The sequence below is a fragment of the Mesoplodon densirostris genome, chromosome 18 (assembly GCF_025265405.1).
Source record: "Mesoplodon densirostris isolate mMesDen1 chromosome 18, mMesDen1 primary haplotype, whole genome shotgun sequence".
NCBI classification, from domain to species: domain Eukaryota; kingdom Metazoa; phylum Chordata; class Mammalia; order Artiodactyla; family Ziphiidae; genus Mesoplodon; species Mesoplodon densirostris.
The window spans coordinates 43,234,183-43,261,355 of record NC_082678.1 but is presented as its reverse complement, the minus strand read 5'-3'; the positions used below and the strand labels follow the sequence as shown (position 1 = coordinate 43,261,355).

The window sequence follows — 27,173 nt, the reverse complement described above, 5'->3', positions numbered from 1 at the left end:
GCTTTAAAGGATATTATCTCTTCCAGGGGTATTTTTCCCTAGGCCTTAACCTTATTTTTATTTGGGGAACACATTTTGCCCTTCCTGGCACCGAGGTATCCCAAACTGCAGGATCTACTTGTTCTCTAATTTCTTGAGGGATGTCTCGGGGAATATTTTGATGCCCAACAGGTGGGTCATCTGGGGCTACTAATAGATGCACTCTCTGTTCGAATTCTTCACCTCCTTGGACTTCACCCTGTCCTAAGAATACACTAGCTTCTAACTTATTTAGCAAATCTCTCCTGAGGAGAGGGACAGGGCGTTCTGGCATGTACAAAAATGAGTAATAATAACGGACCCGATTCCGCAGGCAAGGGGAGACGTAAATCGCCTTACCTTTAGCTGTCCATCAACTCCTGTCACAGTACAGTCATGGTTGGAGAAGGGGCCGGTTGGCCAAGTCAGAACAGAGCAGGCAGCTCCAGTGTCTTCAAGAAATTCAGTTCTCCTACCTGCCACATGGAGGGTGACCCGAGGCTCCACTGGAGAAATGAGGATGGATCGAGCGGGATCTGGAATCGGGTTTGCCCCTCGGGCGTCCCACAGGAGGGCGCTCAGAGCATTCCCCCTTCCAGTGCCCCTCCTTCAGACAAAAGGCACACTGGTTTGGGCCCAGGTGGTTTCTTGGTGGTCTGTCCCGCCTTCTTGTCCTTCCAGGGTCCCCTTGAAGTGGTGGGTGAATCAGAGTAGCCAAAAGCTGCGTTTTCTTTATTAGCCTCTTATCCTTATTGGCCTCCTCCGTTAAGTCTCAGTTGTTATAGACCTTGAAGGCCTCCTCTACCAGGGTTGACAATGGGATTTGGGGCCCAGCCTCAAGCTTTTGTAATTTTCTCCGGATATCAGGAGTAGCCTGGGTGATAAAATGCATGGCCGACAGTGTCCTCCCTTCGGCAGACTCAGGGTCTGTACTGGTGTCCTTCCTGAATGCCTCTGTCAACCGGCTCAGGAAGACTGCCAGGTTTTCATCTTTTTCCTGTGCAACCTCTCAGACCTTATCATAATTTACAGGCTTCACCATACACCTTTTCATTCCTTCTGATAAACGAGTAATATAATGTCTCATCCTAGCCTGGCCTACACAGTATTCATAGTCCCAGTGTGGGTCATATTCTGGGATTGCATCCCCATCCACCTGATAAATCTGGTGGTGTGGATTGGTGGCCAGTAGGCCATCTGTGTGTTCCCTGGACTTCCTCAGTATACGCTCCTTTTCATCCGGGGTACAACAGTGGGCCAGAATAGCCATGATGTATTTGGGGAGTCTGTCAAAAATTTTAAAAAGTTTTAAAACACCCGGTTGGATAGGATCATATGTTGCTGTGAACCAATATTGATTCCTTGAGCCAAGGTAGGGAAAAAAATCAAAAGTAAATATAGATAATTTAAAGGCACAGGAACTCACACGATCTGTTCTCAAAAGCAGCATTCCAGGACAACTTTGTTCTCTTATGAGAGACACAAACCAAATCCAGTCTTGCATCAGCCTGATCTTCATAGTCTATCTACCTAATTAAATTTAATCCAACCTTAGAAAATCCTGATCACATACAAAATTCTTTTCTCACTGTTCCTGTTCCGCAAACCTTCTGAGGCCATACTCTGTCCCGTATTCTTTTCCCATTCAGAAATAGCCAGCTCTAGTGATACAGGCTGCAACATGGGACCCTTTGCTGCAGTGCTGCAGTGCTTGCACCTGGACACACGTCTCCTCCAGCAACAAAATACAAAGAAATTGTATAGGACTAAAAATACTGCACGCATGCACAGTCGGGGCAAATCCTGGATAAAAGATACAAAGAGACCATAAAACCCAACTGCCCCTCTTGAAGAGCCCAGAGCAAAACCAGGGTACTGCGCATGCCTCCTGCACACACCACCTACGGGGTGGTAAAACCACCAAAGCCCCCCCTCCGGCCTGACCCCTGGACACACCCCTACCCTCACCCACATAAAGAACAAGTTCACCACCCCCTCAGGGAGCCAGCAAGCAAGGGAAACTGTTGTTTGCTCTCACTTCCCCCTGCTGCAGCAGGGGCCCCAATAAAGCCTTGCCTGAATTTCTTGTCTGGCCTCTGATCAATTTCTATTAATTAAGGAGGCCAAGAACCCTGGTCAGTAACAGGATGGCCTCAGGATGAGAATCACTCTTGCTCAGTTTTTGGATTGGAAGTAGATGACATCTAGAACCCCTGAGGGTATGGGTGGTCCCCTGGGTTCCAAAATTCACCCTGTTGGGTTTATTCAATCACTCAACAGTACATCATGGGTCTGTTATGCTCTAAACACTCTTCCAGGTGCTGGGGATCAAAGATGAATGGAGCAATTAGCTGGGAGGATACACTTGAGCTGAAACCTTAAGAACACTCAAAATCTATTAAAAAAAACAGTTTATTCTGTGCTTTCGTCCAGGCCTGTGTGTGAGGGGTGGGCCACGCCTCCCTCCCCACCCCTCCATCCCCTCGCCTCACCTCAGTTTCCAAGGCGAAGATTTGAAGGGGATCACATGTATAATCCCCGGTTTGGGTCTTGCTTTCAGGAAGGCGTGAGGCCTGAATCCTAACCCGGCCCCGCACACCTGGCCCCACTGTTCCCCTAATTCCATGCATCCGAGAATTAGCGAACTGGCTGGCAGCTCATTCCCTGTCAAGAGGCCCGGGAAAGTGATATGGGAGACCCTGAAACTATCCCCACCAACTCAGGAGACCCCAAAGATATCGGTCCCTTGGACGAGCAACGCCCCTAAGGAGGGTCTCAGGCAACACTCTTAGAAAGTGCGACCCCTTTAGAAGGGGGAGACCGGCGGGCGCGGGTGAGTGACCACGAGAGTGTCACAAGTCCTAAACCGAAGTCTCAGCTCCTAGCGGATCCCCCGGTCCCGCCCCGCGCCCTTCTAAGAGCTTGGCTTCCGGGAGGAGCTCCGCTGGGGCACCGCCCCCCCCAAGGCGCGGGCGCCAATTGGCCAGCGTGATCGCGGGGCGGGGCCAAATCCTAAAGGGTCAGGAGCAGAGGAAGACCTGAAGCGGGCCGGGGCTGCTGCGAAACCGAAGTGATGCCAAGTGGCCCCATGTGGGTTTCTTTTAAATCTTTAATGCCCATACCCTAGTCTCAGGCCCATGGAGCCTACGCGAGACTACCCACTGTTTGGGGGCGCCTTCTCCGCCACTCTCCCTCCGGGGGCCATCGACGTAAGGTAAGAAGGCCCGGGTGCCAAAGGAGGCTGACCAGGTGGGTTGCGGAAGTGGCCGGGGTCAACCAGGGCCTGCCTCGCCTCTCTTCAGCGACCTCCGACCGGTCCCGGACAATCAAGAAGTTTTCTGTCATCGCGTGACAGACCAGAGCCTGATCGTGGAACTTGTGGAACTGCAGGCCCACGTGCAGGGCGAAGAGGCGGCGCGGTGAGGGAGGCGGGCCCGCGGCTGGCCAATGGGAGGACTAGAGCCGAAGGAGTGGGCGGGACCTGTGGCGGGAGGGTTAGTCTGGGCAATGAAAACTCCAAGGGTAACACCACATCACCAGAAATGAGCGAAGTTTAGGATGAGATGCTTGTAAGGGGCAGTGAGAAATGCCCCTCCCTGACCCTGCTCCCCCAACTCCAGGTACCATTTTGAGGACGTTGGCGGGGTGCAGGAGGCTAGGGCTGTGCAAGTGGAGGCTGTGCAGCCCCTCCTTTTGGAGAACCTGGCCCTGAGGGGCTGCTGTCAAGAAGCCTGGATCCTCTCTGGCAAGCAGCAGGTAGCTAAAGAAAACCAGCAGGTGAGGGCCAGGGGAGTGTGAGACGTCTTGGAGGGGTGAAGGGGGTGGCTCTAGGGAATCAGGTAAGCATCCTGACTCTGATCACTTTAGGTAGCAAAGTATGTGACAATGTACCAGGCCTTGCTGCGGCTGCCCCAGTACCAGACTGATTTCCTGCTCACCTTCAATCAGCCCCCGTAAGGAGAACAGAAAGGGCACATGGCTCATGACTGGGTCCCCAGGAGAACTGGCTTGGAGGGGCAGAGTAGGGAGACTGGCTGGTGGGGTCCTCCAAGGAAGTGGGAGTGGGCCAGGGGTTTGGGGTCACAGATAACCAGGTCCTCTGGGAAACAGGAAATGGGAATTTACAAGCCCAAGGCCCGGATGATGTTCTCTCTCTATCTCTTCCCCACCCCAAGCCCTGAGAATAGGTCATCTCTTGGCCCTGAAAATCTGTCACTTCCGCCCTGGAGCCTGGGTGACTTTGAACAGTTGGTGACCAGTCTGACCCTTCACGATCCCAACATCTTTGGTCCCCAGTAAGGAGGCTGAAATGCTGCATGCTGCTTTTGAAGACTTGGGGCCTCTGTTCTGCAAGGGGATCAAAGGGTTGGATATATTCCCCTAATTCCTTCCCAGTGCATAAACATAAGACACCTCCTCTCTGCAGAAATAAACTTGCTTTATAACCAATATAATCTGTGCCTTTGAATCTAACAGAACACCTGGGTCCCCCCAATTCCCTTTGGTCTTGGACAGTGGAGTTTAAAATTGTGCATGGGATCAGAAGGGACCCAAGGCCGGCAGTGGAAGAAGGGAGGACATACACTTTGCAGTGACTGGTTCAGCCCTGAGAGAGGGGTGTGAAATTCACAGGGGTACGGGTAGGGAAGGTTTAAAGCGACACCCAAGGAAGGGAGGGAAACGATCCCTTGTAGTGATTCAACCCTGAGAAAACAGATGGGGAGTGGGGTTGGTGGTCCCCCTCTGATGGATGAAAGATCATCTGGTCAGAAGTCACCAGGTCATAACAATGGAGTCAGAAGAGTCCAAGGAGTGCCGACTTGGTGGAGTGGCTGTTGTTATTTGGTATACATGTAGTAGAGTGTGCGCAGCTGGTCCCAGAAGAAGAGGGAGAGGATGGTGTGGGGGCCGAGGCGGAAGTAGGAGGCACCTATACCCTTGTACATGCCCCAAATGCCCTCTATCCGAGCTGTCTGCAGCAGAGCATCCAGCAAGCCCCGGTACATGAGGCCCTGAAAGGTTGAAGAGGAAGAGCAGAGTTTGTCAGAGCCCACCAGGGGCCTCACCTCAGCAGGCTGCATTTTAGGCTTTCTACCTGCACCCACAATCTGCTTCCCTCACCCCATGGCTTTCCCTGCCTGCCTGCACACCAGAGCACTCCCTTACCTTGCCCTGAGCATCTGTGGGCTGGTTGTAGAGCCTTGTGCTGACCACATCAAAGGGTGTCATGGCCAGGACCACCGCAATGCCACTCACCATGGCGGCCACCAGAGCCACCTTCCAGCTCTGGGGTGGAAATATCTAAGGGGGGCAGGGAGGAAGAGCTCTGTCAGTCAGCCAATCATTCAGCCCCTCGGAAAGCCCAGGCCCTGCGCTGGGGGTACAGTGGAGAGCTGTTAACTCAAGGAGCTTCCACTCCACCGGTGATAACACTGTGAAGGTGGAAGAGCAGAAGGCCCTGAGGACTCAGGTACACCTGGGAGGAAGTGACGACAGAACTGTGGGAAGGTTGTAAAGAGACAGTGATCCCCCCAAGCCCTCCTGCCGCTCCCTCACATTGAATGTTGGCACTGTCCCTCTTCAAGCTGAGCCCACTTCAGCTTGCCCTCCCCCTGCCCACATTCCCAGGGTGGCCCCACCCCTTTCCCAGGCAGTACCTCCTGCTGGGTCACGAGGTCCTTGGTGGACGAGAAGGTGCACAGCTGGGTGGAGGAACCGACGATAACTCGGGGCAGGCCGCCCAGGGCCCCACGCCACAACCCCACCAGACCATGTTTCTGGCCAATCTTGATTAGCGCCTGAAACATGCCCTGGTTGGGGGCGGGGGGGGCAGAGAAAAGACCATGGGGGTGGTGTTCAGTCACCCAGGCATCAGGGACTGCCACCCCTTAACACTGCCAAGTATGGGTCCATAAAAGGCACCTGATGTCTAGACAACCAGTGCCATGTGGGCTTAGAGCATGAATGTGGCCCTCTCTTGCCACCCCAGAACAGGGCAGGGTATATGCAAATGAGGACATTAGCAGGTCAGGAGAATGGGGCAAGAGAAATAGGTGCAGAAGCTAGAGGAACAGGGAACGTGGGGATAAGAGGGTCTGGGTGGACTCCAGGGGCAGAGTAGGGCTGAACTGATGGGCTGGGCAGAGCCGTGGCTGGGTTGCAGCTGTTGGGTGCAGGCAGAAACCTGGGGGAAAATGGAAGAGAATGGGCAGGGATGCCAGTGTGTTGGAAAACCCTCACCTGATGGTTATACTGGTGCCCCACAGCAATTTCTGTGGCTGCCTGTGCCTGTAGGTGTGTCTTCACCTGGAGACGAGAGAGTATCACAGCCTATTGCCCAGCGGCCAGCCCCCCACCTCAGACAGCCAAATGCCTGACCCCTTCACACTTCCTCTGTGGTGTTCAGCAATGAATATCCTTCTAATCTGACAATTGTTGTTGTTCCCACTTAATAAATTGGGCGTGAGACTGTGTCCCTTGGCTCCAGTCCCGGGGGATGGCTCTCCTAGCGCTGCAAGACTCCCTCTACATCCTTCTTCCCTTGGGGGAAGGGGCGGGGATGGAGAGGTTGGAGAATGGCAACAATTCCTCAGACTGTTCATGTTAGGCAAGACCTGGTGTCCAGCCTCTCATGCCAGCTCCTACTCCCAGACCGGCAGACAGGATCTTCAGCCACCATCATGACCAGGCTCCCCATCAGACTCTGGGGCAGGTTGTGAGAGGTCATCGGTAAAACTTGCTCTCTGGCCCCCAAGCCCTGTGGGGGGCATGTGTCCAGCTGACTTTGGAGAAGTCACTGTCCCTGAATTTCATACCCTGGGAGGGAGACCAGACTGCCTCTCCTTCTACAGAACTCATTGCCTCCCAACGTCTTTGCAGAAAGGGCGCTAAGCAGGGCCAAGTCCTAGCAACAAGCAGCTGTGGTGACCTTGAGCTAGTCACTTCCCCTTTCTGGGCCTCAGGTTCCTGACACTTCACCGATACCAGATTAACTCAAAGGGGCAGACTGTGGGATAGTAATTCTGTAATGCCCAGGACTTCCCCTGATCCCCATGCTCAATGATGTATGTTAATCAAATTCCTCACCCTCCCCTACACAAATCCACTTCCAACCTCAGTATCAGGTTGTCAAGGCCCAGGCACCCACCCTACACCAAAGGTCTGCCCTGAAGGCCCCAAGCAAGACCCTTCTTCTCACCATGTAGATGGGGCTCCCCAAGTAGGCTCCCATGACCCCAGCCAGGGCCCCAGCTGCTGCGCTGCGGACAGGGCTCAGGGTGCCTTCAGCCGTGTGCAGGCAGCCCCCAGCTTCAGCCAGCCCGTAGGTGCCCAGCCGGACTCCGTTCATCAGGAACTGGTATAAGAGGGCAGGGGCCAGGCCCTTCTGCAGGGCTGCCAGGCCGTCCACCTTGCCGATGGTGATGAAGGCATGGAAGACGTTTCGGTAGTGTCGTCGGTAGGTCCCGGGGGCCTGCAATTCTCCCTGCAGCTGCATCCTGGTCTTCACCACCTCCAGGGGATTGGTGAACAAACAGGCCCCGCAGGCTGCCAGGCCGCTCATTAAGAAGTCCATGGTGGGACAGCAGCAGCAGGAACTGGCCCAGGGGCAAGAAAGTTAAAATGAGCTTCAGAAACGGAGTCAGAAAATCAGGGGAAAGCCTCAGTTCTAGCAGTCCAGGCTGCAGGAGGTAGAAATGCAGAAGTCTGGAGTCAAGAGTGTCAGGGTCAAATATCAAGAGGTCAAGGGTTAGCTGGAATTTGGGGGTCAGGAGATGGCAAAGAGAGAAGAAATATGAGTTTAGGAGAGTCTGGCGAGAAGGTTATGACAGGGACTTGTTAATCAAGGGATTTGAGGTCAAGGAGGGGCAGAAGCCAGGAGGGCGGCAGGTGGGATGCTGAGGATGGCCGACTATGGGGGCCGGGAGTAGGTGAGGGAAACGCGGAGCTGGGAGACCGGAGCCAGGGAGGAAGGAAAAAGAAAATCAGCAGGAAAAAGAAAATCCAGGAGAAGATCCAGTGGCGTCCCCGGACAGCAACGAGGTCTGGATCGGGGAAGGAAGTCGAGGCTCCGGCCGGGTATGAGCGCCCTCAGGCAGCTGCCGGAGCCCGCAGCAGCTTCACCCCAGGGAGCCTGCGGAGGCCGGGCCGCCACACTCCAATCACTGGAGAGCGACGCCCAATGGGGAGCCTTAGCCGAGAGCCTCAGCCAATCAGCGCCGAGCCGGCTCTGCGGCCAATGGGAGGTGCTCTCGGCGACCCGGCCTCCGGAATCCGCAGAGAGGCGATTGGAATTAACTCTCCCCACCCCGGTACCAGTGCCTGGGTTGCGGACTCGGAGTGCTGGGAGGGGTCCCCGGGGAGCAGAGGTTTTATCACTGGCGGGGAGGAGAGGTTGGACCCTGGGTTACTGGACGGGCGCAGAGGCCGAGTACGGAGGCAGCGGTCCCTCATCTGCATGTTTTGGGCTGTTGCTCTTGCGGGCGGAGGGCTCCCCTCCTTCGCCTTGTATCCCGGGTCATCGCCGGGTGGGGTTGCCAAACTGTAGGTCCACTCCCTTCTCGGTTCAGGCGCCAGGAGAGCCCGGAAACTGCGGCTCTTCCCGCGAGGCAGGTGGGACACACCTGCTGGACGGGACAGATCTCCTTAGGCTTGGTAAAATATTTGTAGGTTCCAGCGCGGGGGTGTGGTGGCTGCGGGCGCGGAGGAAGGGGTCCCGAAGGATGGCGAGGGAACATAGTCACATCCCTACGCTCTTTTGATCCTCACAGCAAACCAGGGAGAAGACCAGACAGGCTAAGTAAGACGGGATTTTGATCCCTGGGCTTAGGTTACACAGGGCCAGCAAGTGGTGGGAGAGGTCCTGAGACTCTGGACTCCCTCCTGTCCTAGTTCGTGAGCCTGGTAATGGTTAATTACGCAAGAACTTCTGAGGAAAGAGACTAGGGAAGCTAGCTGGGAAGGGGTTGAGGGGGGAAGGCTTGGAGAAAGGTGGCAGGAGGATAGGAGATGTCTTCTGGGGCGGGAGGAGGAGGCAAGGGGGCACAGCTCTGTGTGAGGCAGCCACCAAACTTAGACTCAGAGGCCTTTGGAGTTCCAGTTTGGGTCTTCCTGCTTACCAGCTGGACAGCCTTGGGCAAGCTACTTAACATCTCAGAGCCTCCTTTGTAAAATGGGAATGATAATTATTTATTGCACAAACCTGAGTGAAAGTGTTGCATTTTCTCTAGATTCTCAATTATCAGTCTCCCTGTGCCCGTGCGTATCCTGTTCCCACCGCCGGTGAAAGTCCTTGCACCCTTATTTTGGTGACCTCCAAATCACTTCATCTTGAGCTTCATCTCCTGATCCTTGAAGCTTTTTAGCCACTTCCATCCTGCTTTGCTCCTCAGGCATTTACCCTTGTTTCTCATTTGATTAGTAGTTGTTTACTCTGAGTCCTCCAGTACTCTGGGAGTTCTTGGATGCCCCCGGGGCTGGGGGGCTGAGTCTGGGTCTTATCTCCCCAGTGTACTGCTAAATCATTGAGCCTCTGGGTTAGGCAGGAGGGGTGGAGCATATAACGGGGCTTCTCAGGAGAGGCTCTGAAAGGGTCCCCTGAAAATTTCCAAGGAATGCTCCCCAAATGCCTCCACCTGCTGGCTGGGATTGACACCCAGAAAACTGAATTCATCTCTTGGTGAGTGTCGAGCCAAAAGACACAACCAAGCCAAAGAGCGGGAGAAGGAAGGATTTGTAAGTAAGTAAGAACACAGGGGATCTTTCCCAAAGCAGTGTCTCCCGAACAGCAAAATTGGAGACGTTTTAAGCTAAGGATACATGCATATTAGTGAATGGGTTTGGGTGGTGTATGCTTATTCGTGAAGGGGATTGAGCAGAAGAGGAATCAGCATAGAATAGGGGCGAAGGTTGCTAGAGTCCAAGCTTTAGTTGATTGAAGTCTCAAGCATCTGAAGAAGGTTAACATCATTAGGTTCCCACCAGTCTGCGTGTTAGCCCCTAGTTACTTACCAACCTCCACCTGCATGGGGGACCTTGGTTCCTGTAGAACAACTAAAAAGATCAGATTGTTATGCATATCCCTTGAGGAGGACCTAGGACTCTGTTTTATCGCTGAATTGTTGCTTCTTGAATGCTTTTCCTTTGTTCCTGCATTCTTTTGTTCTCCTAAGATCATTAATTACTGAGACCTGTTCTAGGGCAAGCATTGTGGCCAGGCTGAGATCACAAAATGGCTTAGGCCTAAAATGGCTTCTCTTATGTCAAGAAAGCCATGCGGGGTTCTCTTTCTCTGGGACCCCCTACCCTATCTGCTTATAGGATGAGAGTTCATCATTTTTTTTTTTTAAGATGTTGGGGGTAGGAGTTTATTAATTAATTAATTTATTTTTGCTGTGTTGGGTCTTCATTTCTGTGCGAGGGCTTTCTCTAGTTGTGGCAAGCGGGGGCCACTCTTCATCGCGGTGCGTGGGCCTCTCACTATCTCGGCCTCTCTTGTTGCAGAGCACAGGCTCCAGACACGCAGGCTCAGTAGTTGTGGCTCACGGGCCTAGTTGCTCTGCGGCATGTGGGTTCCTCCCAGACCAGGGTTTGAACCCGTGTCCCCTGCATTAGCAGGCAGATTCTCAACCACTGCACCACCAGGGAAGCCCCCATCATTGTTTTAATCTTTGAGTTTATACCAGTGATTCTCAAAGTGCAGTCCCTGGAGCAACAGCAGCAGCACCTGGAGACTTTTAATAGAAATGCAGATTCTCTAGGCCCATCCTAGACCTCCTGCACTGAAGGTGGGGGCCTGACAGGGGCTTAACAAACCATCTAGGTTATTCTGATATGTGCTAAAGTTTTAGAACCACTGCTGAAGGCTTTCATTTTTAATATCCAGATGCCCTACAGATAGACAACTTTTAAAGTGTTATTTTTTAAAAATAAGCTTAATTTTTATTTTTTTAAAAAAATATTTATTTATTTTTGGCTGTGTTGGGTCTTCGTTGCTGTGCGCGGGCTTTCTCTAGTTGCGGCGAGCAGGGTCTACTCTTTGTTGTTTCGGTGGCTTCTCGTTGCGGAGCATGGGCACTAGATGTGCAGGATCCAGTAGCTGTGGCACATGGGCTCAGTAGTTATGGCTCTTGGGCTCTAGAGCACAGGCTCAATAGTTGTGGCTCACGGGCCTAGCTGCTCCGTGGATGTGTGATCTTCCCGGGCCAGGGTTCGAACCCATGTCCCCTGCATTGGCAGGTGGATTCTTAATCACTGCGCCACCAGGGAAGCCCTTTTTCCTGTTTTTTTTTTTTTAACTGGGTTGTTTATTGTTGAGTTTGAGTTATTTGTGTATATTGGATAACAGTCCTTTATCAGATAAGTGTTTTGCAAATATTTACTCCCAGTCTATGACTTGTCTTTTCATTCTCTTAATAGTGTCTTTTACAGAGCAGAAGTTTTTAATTATAATAAAGTCTAACATCAATTTTTTTCTTTCATGGATCATGTTTTTGGTGTTGTATCTAAAAACTTATTGCCAAACCCAAAGTCACCTAGATTATCTCCTATACTCTTAAAAATTTCATAGTTTTGTATTTTACATTTAGGTCCATGATCTTTTTTGAGTGTGAATGATGTCTGTGTCTTTTTTACACATGGATATCAGTTGTTCCAGGAAGTTTTGTTGAAAATACTACCTTTTCTCCATTGAATTGCTTTTGCTCCTTTGTCAAAAATAGGTTGACTCAGGGAATAGAGCCAATATTTTATCATAACTATAAGTGGAATATAATCTATAAAAATTTTGAATCACTATGTTGTACACCCAAAACTAAATCAACTATACCTCAATTTTTTAAAAATTGAAAAAATATCAGTTGACTGTATTTGTGTTGGCCCATTTCCATTGATCTATGTGTCTGTTTTTTGACCAATACCATGCTGTGTTGATTATCATAGGCTGTTATCATTTTATTTCCCCCTGGGTATGAATGTCCTGAGACACGTGTGAGAGGAGTGGAGGGGAAGCACAAAGATGGCCCCAGGTCTGAGAGAGGAGGTGAAACCACAGAGACGGGAGAGTGGACGATGCAGAGGCCTGGAAGGCACGGAGCTGTGCCTCTTCTGCCCCTCTACCTGGGGTGGCCTAGACACCCATAGCTTCATATTGGCTGCCAGGCCCCACACCTGAAGTGCTCACACTCCACCTGGTGGCAGTTGGACAGAATCCTCTATCCTCACATAGATTAGAACCTGCTCGGATTCCCAGAGCAGGCCAGCGTTTCCTCACTGCCCGCTTCCTGATTTATCCCACACCACAGGCAGGCTACCTACCCCTAATAGCTTTCTAGACAGAAAAGAGGGCCTAGGTGTTTTGTACTCCGTGAAGGATTCTACTGGAGTTCAATGTCCTGGCCCTATCAGAGGCCAGTGGGACTCAGCACTTCTTTCATCACTCCTCTCCCATTGGAAGGGATTTTTTTGCATGAATTAAGCTTTGTCCCTGCTTGTGTCACACGCTCACCCCTGAGCCAATCTCAGTAGCTAGGGAAGAGGAAATGTGCTGACTGGCTGCTTCTGGGCCATACATTCCCCCCAGAATGGGCCATGTGGACCTAGAATGATGGAAGGGCGGGTCCCCAAGAGAAAACTAGGTGCTGGTACCAGAAGGTGTGATGGGTGGGGAACTGGTTAAAACTCTTGCCACCCACTCCTCCACCTGCTCAGAAACCTCAGTGCCTGTTCTGCCCTGTCTGGTTGCCTGTGGGGTGGCCTCTACATGTTCCTCCAGCCTCATACTCCTCTTTTCATATCATCTAAGCTTCCCTTTCACAGTTCTCCAGATGGGCCTATTCTCCTCTTCACTGTTTCTCTACCTCCATGGTCTCCCCAGATGGTCACCCATGCCTTGCCTCTTGGCATGGCCAAACTTTACCTGATTTTCCTAACAACCAGGTGAGTGACGTAAGGAGGACTGAAGGAGGGTCAAAGCCACCTGATGTGGAGGTAAAGGGGTGAGATAGAAAGACCTAAGGACTCCTCCAACCTTCCAACAAAGAGTCTTTGGGTAAAATCAAGACCAACCACCTTGAAGCTTCTGGGGCTACTTTGTTAATCATTTTTATTTTTTTAAATGTTTATTTTTTTGGCTGCACCTCACAGCTTGCAGGATCTCAGTTCCCCAACCAGGGATTGAACCCAGGCCACGGCAGTGCAAGCCCGGAATCCTAACCACTAGGCCACCAGGGAACTCCCCTTAATCATTTTTACATTGAAAGTATTTCATTTTGTTTTTCACAAAGATGTTTACTGCAGCATTAATTGTAATGCCAAAAACTGGAAGCTGCCCAAATGCCCTGCACTCGAGAATGAATTACAGCGTTTAAGGTTCTTTCAACAGTAAGTGACAGAAGCTCAGCTCAAACTAGCTTAAGCACAAAAGGGAATTCAGTGGCTCCGGAAACTGAGCAGTCCAAGGGGGTTAAATGATGTCAGGCCCCCTCCATCTCTTGGTTCTGCTTCCCTCCGGTGTGGGGCTCATTTTCTCTCACTATTGACTAGTTTCCTCCATTGTGGGGAAAGGGAGGCCAAGACACAGATTGCTCCAGACTTATATTATTCCTGCTTTGTGACCTTGGAAGAAAGAGAAAGATGCCCTTTCCCAGAGACCCAGGGCAGGACATCCTGGCATGGGTGATTTGCTCATTCCTGGGCCAGTCTCTGTGGCCAGAGGAATGGGATCCTGTGATTGGCTGAATCTGGTTCTGGTGGCCAGGAGGACGTTGCTGTGATTGACCGACCCACCGGAACCACATGGAGTGGGGTGGTGGATGAAGAGTTTCCCAGAAGACTTCTACTGCTGTTACCAGGGTGACAAAATCTAGTTGATGTAATATTACATTCCAGGAAAAATTATAATTACAAAGTCCATGTATGTAGTAACATGGCAAATAGTTATGAAGCAGAAAACAGAATTGAAACTATGATGGCACGTTTGGAAGGTAGAAAAAGAGAAAACTTCTGCTTTGTTGGGGTGGTGGAAGAATGTATCATTATATTAAAAATCTTCTGGGACTTCCCTGGTGGTGCAGTGGTTAAGAATCCACCTGCCAATGCAGGGGACACGGGTGGTTCGAGCTCTGGTCCGGGAAGATCCCACATGCCACAGAGCAACTAAGCCCGTGCACCACAACTACTGAGCCCGAGTGCCGCAACTACTGAAGCCTGCGCACCTAGAGCCCATGCTCCGCAACAAGAAGCCACCACAATGAGAAGCCCGCGCACCGCAATGAAGAGTAGCGCCCGCTCACTACAACTGGAGAAAGCCTATGCGCAGCAACGAAGACCCAACGCAGCCATAAATAAATAAATTTAAATAAATAAATAAATAAATAAATAAAAATCTTCAGTACCTTTGAAAAAATATTTGTACAATAAATAAAAGGTGTTTGTGCAAAAATAATCTGGCACATATCACAGGATACGATTTTCAGAGCTAAGTTTCTTTTCGGAATGAGATGGGGCATAAATAGACAGTGATTTGTATAGATCTGAAATGTCATGCTTTTCATCTTTGTGGTTGCTTTGAGCAGGGGGCCCAATGGAACCTCTTTGTCAGGAGTGTTAGAACATTCTCAGTGTAGCTCCAGTGAACTTTAGTTCCCCAAAACATGCTATCCTGCCTTTGGGAGTAGAGGAAGTCTCTCCCCACCAGGCAGGCAGGTGAAAAGCCTCCAGGTGGGTCTCTGATAAGGACAGAGAGAGGACAAGGAAATAAGCTCAGACGAGCCAGGAAGGACAGGTAAAGGTGCATGGGCAGCCCAGCCCACCTAATTCCTCTTTTTGTGCCCATACCCCCATGCAGAGCTGGGGTGGTTCATGTAGTACCAAGTGCCAACATGTCTGCAGCCGACAACCAGCACTTTGGGGTTATCTTTTTATTTATTTTTCTTTTTGGCCATGCTGTGTAGCTTGCCGGATCTTCCTTCCCCAACCAGGGATGGAACCCGCACCCTAGGCAGTAAAAGCGTGGAGTCCTAACCACTGAACCGCCAGGGAAGTCTCAGTTATCTTTTTAAATGTTATTTTTGTAAGTAGTAAAACTAATAAAGACATTCCTATTTTAGTAAAAACAAAAAACAGGATTTGTTTGGCTACACACATGTATCTAGCTTTCTTGATAGGGTCTCTGAGGCACTCTTGTAGAGATTTCCTCTCCCTGGAAGCCGAAAAGGATCTAGAGGTGAGGGCTGGGAGACTGGATGTCTGGTCCTGGTGTGTGTGTGTGTGTGTGTGTGTGTGTGTGTGTGTGTGTGTGTGAGAGAGAGAGAGAGAGAGAGAGAGAGAGAGAGAGAGATGGGAAACTGGTGAGATCAACAGAATTATGGAAATGGTCTGTAGGAAAGGAGAGCCAGGGAGTAGTGAGTGGGCTGTGGGGAGGATTCAACTCAGTTTGTTCAATTCACCAAAATATTAAGCACCTCTTATTATGTGCCTGAACTTGTTCCAGAATTTTAGGGTATATCAGTGAACAAAAAAGATAAAGATCACACCTCCAGGAAGCTTACTTTCTTCTTTGTAAAATGTCATCATTTATTTATTGACAGGAAGCTCACTTTCTAATGTGTATGTAGCTATAAACATACTATGTCAATTTAATAGTAATACACTATATGCTATGTTATAAGGCATGATTGCTATGGGAAAAAAGGCAGGTCAGGAATTTGGTGTGATGCAATTTTAAAGAGTGGTAGGGCAGCTTCACTGAGAAGGTGATATTTGAGAAATGAGGTGAGGGAATCTTTCATGGGGATGTCTTGGGAAGGGGGTCTCCAGGCAGAAGACACAGCCAGTGCAAAGGCCCTGGGGCAGGAATGTGCCTCAGAGGAGAGGTTTAGGTTCATTGTTGGACCTTGTCTTTTACTCTGAGGAAAAATGAGTTAAAACATATGTTTTATCCCAGTTTTCTGGCTTTTCTTCTTAGTGTTTTGTTTGGAGTGTGTGTGTGTGTGTGTGTGTGTGTGTGTGTGAGAAAATCTGGCAAAAGCAGGCACCTGGGCGTGGGCAAAGGCCCCCTGAGTTCCTAACTGCCCTTGCATCTTCCTCTCATTACCCTACTTCCCAGGCTGAGGTGTGGCTCATTCCGCCCCCTCAGTTGTTTTTATGACACACTCTGAGCCCTGGGAACTCAGCTCTTCAATCACAGAGCAAATTAGAGGTGAGAGGGACCCCTGCCCACTGCCCCCGCCCCCAGGGGTACCGACTCCCAGCCAGTCAACATCAAAGCCTCCCAGGGGGACAGGGAGAGTCAGGGGCTGGGACCCTGAGAGACAGGGACTGAGAATGGGGAGCAGGCAGGGGGCCCAGCAAAGGGCATATCCACCTGGGGTGCACCGAGATCTCACACTGACCCCTTGGTCCACTACACACACACGCTCGCCCGACACAATGGCCGGGTGGGGCTGAGGAACTGGCTTCCTCTGCGGAGATCTCAATCTGGGCCCTCAGTTCCCACCCCAGAAACACAGGAACAGACCATCAGAGACCTGGCCCCGTGTTCCTTGCTCCAAGGGGCAGGCAGGACGGGCTGAAAATAGAAACCGCTTCCAAAAAGATAAAGGTAAATTTACGGAGGGGGAAACCGGGGCGGGCGGTGGGGTCCCTTGGTGTGAAATAATGGGCTGACTCACCCCCAGGGGACAGGTTGGATGCGAAAGGGACAGGCTGTCATGCGAGGTGTGGAAGAGATGGTCAGACACGCCGTCGAGGGACACACACCCCATCCCTCAGCGATCCAAAGGTGTCTGGAGCCCACGCCCTCCTGCCAGCCCAGCCAGTGCTATTGCCACCCTGCCCTCACCCCCACCCCTGTCCACCCCCGGCCGCTGTCCACACAGCAATGCGGACCCAGGACAGAACGTGCACATACAACGTGCACAAACAGCCCACTCTCCACGGCTGAGTTTCATCCTTTCCCCAGACTCTGTTATCCTCCGAAACCCAGCATTCGGGGTCCCTCACATCTTCCAGAGCCCCAGTGTGCGCATGTGGAGTGTGGTGTGGTTTGGGGGGGGTGTCCGGTTGGGAGGAGGATCCGATTCCTGTTTCCTGCCCCTACTCACTCGGCCCCGGGAGGTGACCGAGAGTGGAGAGGCCTCGAGGGTGAGTGCTTGGGCCGAGTACCTGGATCCCTGCGAGAGGCCTGAGTGGGGGGCGGGGGAAGGAAGTTAGGGCAGGTACCTGAGGGGGACAGGGATCTCTGAGGGGGGCAAGGCTGGGGAGGAGCTGGCCAGCTGGCAAGGCTACTGCCCGGGGTCACCTAAGGAGCTTCCTGCCAGAACACAGAGGCCATTGAGCTGCAAGACTCCCAGCCTACAGCTCCCAGCCCCCACCCTGCATCATTTCTCAAAAACCAATCTGGGGCCTGGAGGGATCTGACTCTCCTGCTGACTCCACAGGGGAGTTTGGGGGCGCCAGGTCTCCCAGCCCGGACCTTGCTGCCTTCTCAGGATTACAGCGCCTTCCCGACGGGAAGAAGTGAGCCCAGGCCCCAGCATCTTGGCCCCATTGGTCCTCACCTTTAGTCTGGCCTCCTGACCACCCTCTAGGCATCCTGGCAGGACCCAGGCTTCCACCGGGGCCTCTCTTCAGGACCAGGTGGGGGGCTGGGAGACAGGCAGGGATGAGGATGGGGCAGGAGAGACCATGCCGGGGCCTCCTGGTTTCTTGGAGTCAGAGGCTCCAGGAATCTTCATGGCAGGAAAAGGAGACTAAAAATAATCCGGAAAGGGAGAGTCCGGAGAGAGGAACTGGGAAATGGGGGCGGAGGGCCCGTTGGAGCAGGGAAATAGTGATGCATCTCTCACGGCCCAGGCATGGGCGGGCGCGCAGGCAGACGCACACCGCACATACGCCCCACACGACAGCACAGAACACACACACCCTTGCAGCCCCATCTCACACAACACACTAGACACACTGTGTACTCCACTCTCCCACTGCATACTCGCGTGTAACAGATACACTCTGAAACACAGCATCCAACACCCCATTCATGTAGCACTAGAAACACACCATGTCCACTCACGCTTAAACCACACACGCAAACCTCCACAGCACACACTACAGACACAAAACACAATAAATCAGGTAGACACATAGCGGCTCTACCGGCATACCCCATTTCCCTTACTGATCCAGTTCTCTTGCACCCCTCCCGCAGCCTGGGTCTCTACCCAGGTGCCCCAACTCTGGCCTCACTGTCTCCTCTGGCCTGACTGGGGCAGCAGAGGCTGAAAGACAGAGCACAATGGAGGCTGGGGGTGCCAGGGAGGGTTCAGAGTCCTCAGGGGATGGAATAAGGAGGGGTGAGAGGTAAAGGGAGAAGACAGTGGGAATGGGAAGAGAGGAAGTGTACCCGCCTTCCCTCCTGACTCTGAAATCTTGGCTTATTTACTTGCAAACATTTCTGCTCACAGGCCTCAGTCTACTCCTGGGCACTAAGGGTCTCTCCTCCTGCCCCTCTTCCTCAGGGGATGACTCCAGCAGTGTACCCCACTCCTTGGAAGAGCTCAGAGGAAGATGTCAGCTCAGTCTCTTCCTGCAGCAACACCCCCTACCCAGAAGCCCCCTCGGATCATCCGGCCCCGCCCCCCTTCTCGCCCCCGGGCTGCCCAGTCCCCGGGGGCGCACCACAACGGCTCCTCTCCACAAGAATTTCCCCTCACTGCCAATGAGGCACCAACCCTGATGTGCACCCCCATCTTCTGGGAGCCCCCAGCCTCGTCCCTCAAGCCCCCAGCCCTTCTGCCCCCGTCAGCTTCTAAAGCCAGCCTCGACTCCCAGACTTCCCCAGACTCGCCTTCCGGCACCCCCAGCCCAGCGTCCCGGCGCTCCATCTCCCCAGAACCTGCTCCCCGGTCTCCAGTGCCCCCACCCAAACCCTCCGGGTCACCCCGAACACCTTTGCCCCTGCTCCACTCGACCCGGGCCCCTGGCCAGGATGGCTCTGCCTCGGCCACAGGCACCGTGCGGAGACTGGCTGGCAGGTTCGAATGGGGGGCTGAAGGCAGGGTCCAGGCTCCAGATGCCCTGGAGCCGGGTCCTCCCGGGGGACTGGATGTGAATGGGGAGAGAGAGACCGCCCAGGGCATCCTCGCTGGGAATGGGTCCCAGGAGAACGGCACTCCAGGTAAGCCCGGGCTGGCTCAATCCGGCTCCTCTTCTTTGTTTTCAGGGCTTTGGGTACTTTAAGGGGCTACTTTTTTTTTTTTTTTGCGGTATGCGGGCCTCTCACTGCTGTGGCCTCTCCCGTTGCGGAGCACAGGCTCCGGACGCGCAGGCTCAGCGGCCACGGCTCACGGGCCCAGCCGGTCCGCGGCATGTGGGATACTCTCGGACCGGGGCACGAACCCGTGTCCCCTGCATCGGCAGGCGGACTCTCAACCACTGCGCCACAAGGGAAGCCCAAGGAGCTACTTTTTAAAAACTGGATTCCATGTTTGGAAAATCTGGTTTTCAGATTTCGGGGGGTTTGAAGAGAGTCAGGGTAGAGGGGATAGATGCCTAGGGCTGACCTCCACGTTCCTGCTGCTGGGCAGGTTAAGGAGAGGGCGGAGGCCTGGGGAGGGTGGGTGTCCTAAGGATGCCCCTGTCTCCCACAGATGCTGCGCTGGCCTGCCCTCCCTGCTGCCCTTGTGTCTGCCACGTAGCCCGGCCCGGCCTGGAGCTCCGATGGGTGCCACTGGGGGGCTATGAGGACGGCCCCAGGGCACCCTGCCGGGCCTCCCCGCTGCGGACCTCCCGCTCCCGCCCCAGCCCTCCAAGCCTCAGCCAGCCCCCAGTCGTCCTCACGTCCTACCGCTCCACTGCTGAGCGCAAACTCCTGCCACCCCTCAAGCCCCCCAAACCAACTCGGGTCAGACAGGACGTCACCAGCTCTGGGGACGCCCCACAGGCAGATCTCGATCTGCCCTCCGAAGATGGAATCCAAACAGGTACAGGGCCCCCGGGGAGTGGAACTCTGGGCTGGGAAGGAGCCTCTGGGCTCCACGGGGTGGAGGTGGACCCCCAGCGGGCCCTGGGCTTCTTGTTCCTCCACCAGCTGCTGCTCTGGGACTGACCGGAGTTGTAGTTTTTATAGTAACAGTCTCTGCTGGGCGGGAGTCAGGAGTCCTGGGCTGGGGATCCTGGAGGCTTGCTCTCTTCTCTCTGGATTCTCTCTCTAGGGGACAGTCCCGATGGCGCCCCTCAGAACGATCCTCCAGCCACCGCGGAGGGCAGGTACCGAACACTCCCACCCTTATTCCTACCTGAGAGCAGACTAACCTTCGGGTCCACCTGAATCCCACCCCCACAAGTGTGGAGTGAAGAAGGCCTAGGCCTCTAGGGACAAGCAGTGCTGGTTTCTAATCCCAGCTCTGTCCCTTATCAGCTGTGTGACCTTATACAAGTCACTTAACCTTTCTGGGTCTCAGCCGCCTCACCAGTAAAATGGGGGTAAACATACCAAATACTTCATAAAGTTGTTGGGGTCTGATATTGGTGACGAGCCAGGGCCATAATAAACCATTTTAGTTCCCCCACTTTGAGCTGCTATCGAAATTATTGTCTGCGAATCCATGTACCAACCAGGAACATCTCTCCTGTGCTATCTGGGCCTGTTAATCATTTCACCACCATTATCAGAGTTAATCTGAGGCCATCCATTTATTCAACAAACATTTACTGGAGTTTATTCTCCCGGGCTTTTACTTTGGGTGAAAGGGTGCATGGTGGTGCTGATGACCAGAACAGAGCGGGGAGGTGTAAGAGCTGGGTTTGCCCATGTTGAGTTGTACCGAAGCACCCATAGGACATTCCAGACAATGGTCATTCCATGAGAGCCCTGGAGATGGAGGCTTGGAAGTCTCCGGTGCACAGTAGTTGAGACTGCAGGAATGGATGGGGCCCACTGAGTACAGGGCCTCACATACAACAGGCATATACAACGATCCGGGGTTTGGTCACAGTCCCTGCACACAACCTGCAGGCACGCCGTGTACCCCCTTACACTATCACGTGAGGAGCACTCCATCCCTTTCTCTTTCCACAGGGAGGATGAGGAGCTGGAGGAGCTGAAGGGGCAGAACTGGGAGCTGCCCCTGCAGGACGGTGAGGGCCTCTGCACCTGGGGCGTCCCTGCTGAGACCGTCAAGCGGTGGGCAAGGGTTCCGGGGCACCGGACTTCGCTGATGTGCGACATCTGCTCTCCAGAACCCCTGTACCAGACCTATCGCGCAGCCGTGCTGTCAGAGGAGCTGTGGGGGGTCAGTGAGGACGGAGGACCCTCTTCAGCAAATCCTGGGGAAGCTCCCCCCTTCGCCCGGCCCCCCGGACCTCGCAACACGCTGTGGCAGGAGCTTCCGGCTGTGCGAGCCAGCGGCCTCCTGGACACCCTCAGCCCCCAGGAGAGGCGCATGCAGGAGGTGGACGCACCTGGGGTCGGGCGCGGCAGTGGGGGGGGCGGGGGCGGGGAGGAGCTTGGGACCCGGCGCCTGGGCTGCCTGGGAGCTGGGCTTTCCATTCTGGCCCTGCTGTTCCTCCTCAGAGCCTGTTCGAGGTGGTGACATCCGAGGCCTCGTACCTGCGCTCCCTGCGGCTGCTGACCGACACCTTTGTGCTGAGCCAGGCGCTCCGGGACACGCTCACCCCCCGGGATCACCACACCCTCTTCTCCAACGTGCAGCGCGTCCAGGGAGTCAGTGAGCGGTCAGTGGGGCCGCCACCTCTCCGCAAGCGGGCCTCGGGAGGAAGCACTCCTCAGCGCTCTCCTGTCCCCGGGTCTCCCCTCCAGGGCCCCCTTAGTGCCCAGCCCTTCCCTCGAGAAGCCGGGACACCTGGCTCTCTGCCCGCCTCCATTGCTTGTCGCCCACTCCTCCAGGTTTCTAGGGAAGTTACTGTCCCGTGTGCGCTCTTCCCCCCACATCAGCGACCTGTGCGACGTGGTGCACGCCCACGCCGTGGGGCCTTTCTCCGTGTACGTGGATTACGTCCGGAACCAGCAGTATCAGGAGGAGACGTACAGCCGCCTGATGTGAGCGTCCCAGGGGCGGGGCCACGTCACCAGTGCTGGCGGGAGATGGGGAGCAGGGTCGGGGTCCAGGCCAGGGCAGGTTGCGGGGAGATCGGGGCCTCGAGGCAGACGCCAGCCTGCGCCTGCTTCTACAGGGACACGAACGTGCGCTTCTCCGCGGAGCTGCGGCGGCTGCAGAGCCTCCCCAAGTGCCAGCGGCTCCCGCTGCCGTCCTTCCTGCTGCTGCCCTTTCAGCGCATCACGCGGCTCCGCATGCTGCTGCAGGTACCCGTCCTGGCTTGGGCCCTTTTCGGCCCCACCAACCCCGTTGGAGAGCTCTCCCCAGGGGCCTCCTGCCCCGCCATCACCATTTCCCAGCCCACCACAAACACAAGAATCCCCTAAGTCCGCCATCACCATTTCCCAGCCCACCACAAACACAAGAATCCCCTAAATCAGGACTCCTAATCAGGGCCTCTCCATCCAGGACCCACCAAACCCTACCTGGAGCTACCCAAATGTTTCAAGGGGCCGTCTGGGTGCAGGAAAAGAGCCTCTGGCTAGAGGCCTGAATTCTAGCTTTAACTCTGCCACTAACTGGCTGAGCGACCTTGGGCAAGTCCCTTTTTCTCTCCAGGTCTCAGGGGGAATGTGGTGAGTGGTCTTTGAGGTCCTCTCAGTCCTGCCTTTGACCGTATGCCTTCCCAGTGGGGTGATATCACCCTCAAGGAGGAAAAAACTCGTTCTTTGGGGGGCGAAAAAATCTTCAATATTCCAATGGTTTGTGGTACTCCAAAGGGCCGGGGTGTATAAATAGATACACAGTATATTTGTGGTATTAAAATTTGATGGGGGCGGGGAGAACAATTAGGGAAAAAATATCTAAAAAGACGCCTTAGTGGGTTGATACTGAAAAAAGGGGTGAGAAACACTCTTCTGTTGCAGAGTAGAAACTTCTCCCTAAACTAGGTCGCCTGATGTGGGGATCTCAATGTGAAGAGTCCCCAACTAGATCATCAGTGCCCTTGCCTTATTCAGCTTTATATATCCCCAGTGTAGACAACACCAATGTAATAATGATGATGATATTAATCATAATAGCTCAACAACTCTTGGGTGTCTGTTCTAGACATGGTTCTAAGTGCAATACGCTCCTTTAACCTTACCAACGACTATGTGAGGGTAGGAACTATTATTGACCCCACCTTATAGATGAGGAAACTGAGGCTCAGAGAGGTTAAATAACTTGCCACAGGTCACACAGATAATAATTGATGGAGACAAACTTTAAATCCAGGCACTCTTAACCCCACGCTATATTGTTTGAACTGATAGCTGTGGTTAATAATTATTAAAATAATAGCAATCCTCTTTTCAGCATTTACTATGTCCCAAAGACTATGCTATGTACTTTATGTATATTTGCTTGCAGAATCCTCACAACAATGCTAATGGTTTGGAAGGTGGGAGTTATCCCCATTTTACAGATGGGGTAACTGAGACTCAGAGAGGTAACCTGACTTGCTCAGGGTTATGCAGACAGCGAGTGGTGAGGCTGGTTCCCCAGCCCTGTGAACCCCCAAATGCCAAGCCAGGCAGGGTCCTCTGAGCTGCATCCCCTCTGAATCCCAGAGCCACAGCGCAGGGGCCCAATTACCCTTCTTCCTCATCCCCAGAATATCCTGCGCCAGACAGAGGAGGGGTCCAGCCGCCAGGAGAATGCCCAGAAGGCTCTGGGTGCTGTCAGCAAGGTTGGAGGGGATGCTGGGGCTGGAGGAGGTGAGGAGGCGGTAGGGAGGGATGGAAGGGGTGGACGGGAGGAGGGGTGGGTGACTTGGCTCCCCTCACCCAGATCATTGAGCGGTGCAGCGCCGAGGTGGGGCGCATGAAGCAGACAGAGGAGCTGATCCGGCTCACGCAGAGGCTGCGCTTCCACAAAGTCAAGGTTAGATCCTGCCCAGGCTCCCTGCTTCCCTTTCCCCACGGTGCTGGTGCTGCAGGGAAGTCAGAACTTCCTCCCTGCTTCCTCACAGGCCCTACCCCTGGTCTCCTGGTCCAGGCGCCTGGAGTTGCAGGGGGAGCTGACGGAGTTAGGATGCAGAAGGGGGGGTGTGCTCTTCGCCTCCCGCCCCCGCTTCACCCCCCTCTGCCTGCTGCTCTTCAGTGACCTGCTGCTCATCACTCAGCCCAAGAGGTGGGTCTCCGGGAGGGAGGGAGCCCAGGCAGGATTCCAACTGGACCTCTGCTCGCCCTCTGAACTTCCTCTTCCCTGGGCAGCGGTCAGCGGCTACAGGTTCTGGACTATGCCCATCGCTCCCTGGTCCAGGCCCAGCAGGTCCCGGACCCATCTGGACCACCTACGTTCCGCCTCTCCCTTCTCAGCAACCACCAGGGCCGTCCCACCCACCGGCTACTCCAAGCTTCATCCCTGTGAGTTGTGTCTCCTTCAGAAAACACCCTGGGGACCCTCACCTGACCTCTCCGAGTCCACCACCCTCCTCCCTAATCTCTCTCCTCCGAAGCCCCTGCCTAACTAACCCCCAGGAGGATCTCCCGGGCCAACTGTGACCCTTCCCTATATTCCCACCAGATCAGACATGCAGCGCTGGCTGGGAGCCTTCCCTACCCCAGGCCCCCTTCCCTGCTCCCCGGGCACCATCTATGAGGACTGTGGTGAGTGTTCCCTAGAGGGGAGGAGGGAAGGAAAAGTGAGTCTTCAGGGGAATATGGGGAGAAGCTAAAAAGAGTCTGGATCCCACTGTAATGTTACCCGCCCCGACCAGACTGTTCCCAGGAACTCTGTTCAGAGACTTCCACACCTGCCAAGACTGAGGGACGGAATCTGGAGTCCAGGGCTCCCCTCAAGCACCTACACAAGAGTCCCGAAGGTGAGAGATTCTTTTACTTATTCATTCAATAAATATTTATTAAGCACCTATGAGGTGCCACTCACTGTTCTCGGCACCAGTGAACCAAACACACAGATATTCCTGCCCTGCTGGACTACACATTCTAGTGGAGGAGAAACAAGTAAATAAGTAACATATATACAAGGGAATATTACTCAGCCATAAAAAGAAACAAAATTGAGTTATTTGTAGTGAGGTGGATGGGCCTAGAGTCTGTCACACAGAGTGAAGTAAGTCAGAAAGAGAAAAACAAATACCATATGCTAAGCATATATATGGAATGTAAAAAAAAAATGGTTCTGATGAACCTAGGGGCAGGACAGGAATAAAGACACAGACGTAGAGAATGGACTTGAGGACACGGGGAGGGGGAAGGGTAAGCTGGGACGAAGTGAGAGAGTGGCATGGACATATATACACTACCAAATGTAAAACAGATAGCTAGTGGGAAGCAGCCGCATCGCACAGGGAGATCAGCTCGGTGCTTTGTGACCACTGAGAGGGGTGGGATAGGGAGGGTGGGAGGGAGGGAGACGCAAGAGGGAGGGGATGTAGGGACATATGTATACACATAGAGCTGATTCACTTTGTTGTACAGCGGAAACTAACACCACATGGTAAAGCAATTATACTCCAATAAAGATGTTAAAAAAAAAGATAAGTAAGTAAATTATACTGTCTGAAGGTGGCTAAGTGCTGTGGGAAAACGAAAGTGGGGCAGAGTTAAGGGGGTCAGGAGTCCCGGGGTTGGGCAGGCTTCCATGTTTAAGTAGGGAGGTTGAGGGGGACCTTGTTGAGGAGGCACCATGTGAGCAGTGACTTGGTGGAGGTGAGGCATTTAGGCACATGGTGTCTGGGGGAAGAGTGTCCCAGAGGGAGGCAGGAGTCAGGCTGGTGTGTTTGAGGAGCAGTAAGGAAGCCAGTGTGGCTAGAGGGAGTGAGGAAAACGGGGAGAAGCAGATGACATCGTAGGCGTAACGGGGACCAGATCACGTGGGTCCTCGTAGGTTCCTGTAAGGAGTCTGGCTCTCACTCTGAGTGAGATGAGCAGTCAACGCAGGGCTTGACAGAGGAGGGAGCCCGATCCTCTTTTCTTTTTTTTCTTTACCTTTTTATTTTATATTGGAGTATAGCCTATTAACAATGTTGTGATAGTTCCAGGTGCACAGCAAAGCGACTCAGCCATACATATACATGTATCCATTCTCCCCCAAACTCCCCTCGCATCCAGGCTGCCACACAACACTGAGCAGAAGGACCCCGACCCTCTTTGATGTTGATGTTTCCTCTACCTCTAATGGCCTTTTTACCAATTCTCCAAGGCTTCTCCACTAATCCCTGCACCCGCCATGACCTTCAGGCATTAGAACCCACTGGGCCTCCTCTCTGTCCTGACCTGCTCCCTGCCCCGGTCCCACTTAGGCCCTTGTCTCTCTTTCCCCAGGCTGGCTGAAGGGGCTTCCTGGGGCCTTCCCTGCCCAGCTGGTGTGTGAAGTCACGGGAGAACATGAAAGGAGGAAGCACCTTCGTCAGCACCAGAGGCTCCTGGAGGCTGTTGGGCCCTCTTCAGGCTCCCCCAGTGCCCCCCAACCCTAATGCAGGCCGGGGGGATGGGGTGGCGGCACAAGTTGGGACAGCTGGCAGCCTGGCACAGAGGAGACAAAGTCCATCCATCCATTGGATTTGCTGTCAGTGGAAACGCTACCTCAGTGGCAACCAGTAGGGACCGAGCTTCAAGACTGGGCAGCCAATGAAAACAGGGCCGTCTGAGCCCACGCACAAGGGAGAATGAAGATGGCTTGAGTGGACTGCCAGTGGAGACAGGCTCCATGCAGAGTGGCCAGTGGGTGCTGAGCTGGCTGAGCCTCTGGCCAGTGAGTATCCCTGCTATGCTCACAGCCAAGAAAGAGGAAGCTAGGTCAGTGCAGCTAAAAGAGGGCTGCACTGGAGATAAAGTCCTGGGATAAAATAGCCAACAGCAGGGACACATCCAGCCAAAGAAGATGGTGATCTGGGCCCGAGAGACCGGTAGGAACCCTGCTTGGTGCTATAGCAACGACCGTCTTGCCTTTTGAGTCTGGGAAGTGTTAGATTCCATTCCTGGGGTGCCTCCTGTGTCCTCTTAAGCCACTTCCTCTCTTCTAGAAGAATCCAGAGTGTGTATCTCAGAGAATCTGTGTGTGTGCATATGTCTGTATATGTATCAAGGAAGGTGA

At 53.5% G+C, this 27,173-nt stretch overlaps 3 protein-coding genes across 6 annotated transcripts; 2 read left to right on the top strand and 1 right to left on the bottom strand.

The window, feature by feature from the left end:
- The first annotated feature begins 3,034 nt into the window (after positions 1-3,034).
- On the top strand, positions 3,035-4,466 carry RANGRF (RAN guanine nucleotide release factor). 3 transcript variants are annotated; one of them, XM_060080539.1, is made up of 5 exons: positions 3,035-3,232; positions 3,321-3,437; positions 3,639-3,774; positions 3,886-3,971; positions 4,194-4,466. In XM_060080539.1, the coding sequence occupies exons 1-5, from the start codon at positions 3,156-3,158 to the stop codon at positions 4,315-4,317; spliced, it is 540 nt and encodes a 179-aa protein (XP_059936522.1). In that variant the 5' UTR covers positions 3,035-3,155; the 3' UTR covers positions 4,318-4,466. The 3 variants fall into 3 exon arrangements, with proteins under 3 accessions (XP_059936522.1, XP_059936521.1, XP_059936523.1); XM_060080538.1 differs by having other exon boundaries at positions 3,639-3,795; XM_060080540.1 differs by lacking the exon at positions 3,886-3,971 and having other exon boundaries at positions 3,639-3,795; positions 4,194-4,277.
- Positions 4,467-4,729: 263 nt separating this feature from the next.
- SLC25A35 (solute carrier family 25 member 35) lies at positions 4,730-8,134 on the bottom strand. Of its 2 annotated transcripts, none has more exons than XM_060080536.1 (5): positions 7,217-8,134; positions 6,259-6,324; positions 5,676-5,828; positions 5,185-5,319; positions 4,730-5,030 (listed from the first exon to the last, which is right to left on the bottom strand). In XM_060080536.1, the coding sequence occupies exons 1-5, from the start codon at positions 7,589-7,591 to the stop codon at positions 4,857-4,859; spliced, it is 903 nt and encodes a 300-aa protein (XP_059936519.1). In that variant the 5' UTR covers positions 7,592-8,134; the 3' UTR covers positions 4,730-4,856. The 2 variants fall into 2 exon arrangements, with proteins under 2 accessions (XP_059936519.1, XP_059936520.1); XM_060080537.1 differs by having other exon boundaries at positions 4,730-4,889.
- Positions 8,135-18,576: 10,442 nt separating this feature from the next.
- On the top strand, positions 18,577-26,553 carry ARHGEF15 (Rho guanine nucleotide exchange factor 15). The gene is made up of 15 exons (XM_060082188.1): positions 18,577-19,186; positions 19,659-19,991; positions 20,223-20,277; positions 21,089-21,147; positions 21,250-21,461; positions 21,584-21,744; positions 21,917-22,069; positions 22,204-22,333; positions 23,725-23,799; positions 23,901-23,993; positions 24,082-24,242; positions 24,326-24,478; positions 24,639-24,721; positions 24,832-24,936; positions 26,402-26,553. The coding sequence occupies exons 1-15, from the start codon at positions 18,577-18,579 to the stop codon at positions 26,551-26,553; spliced, it is 2,535 nt and encodes an 844-aa protein (XP_059938171.1).
- Positions 26,554-27,173: the final 620 nt, after the last annotated feature.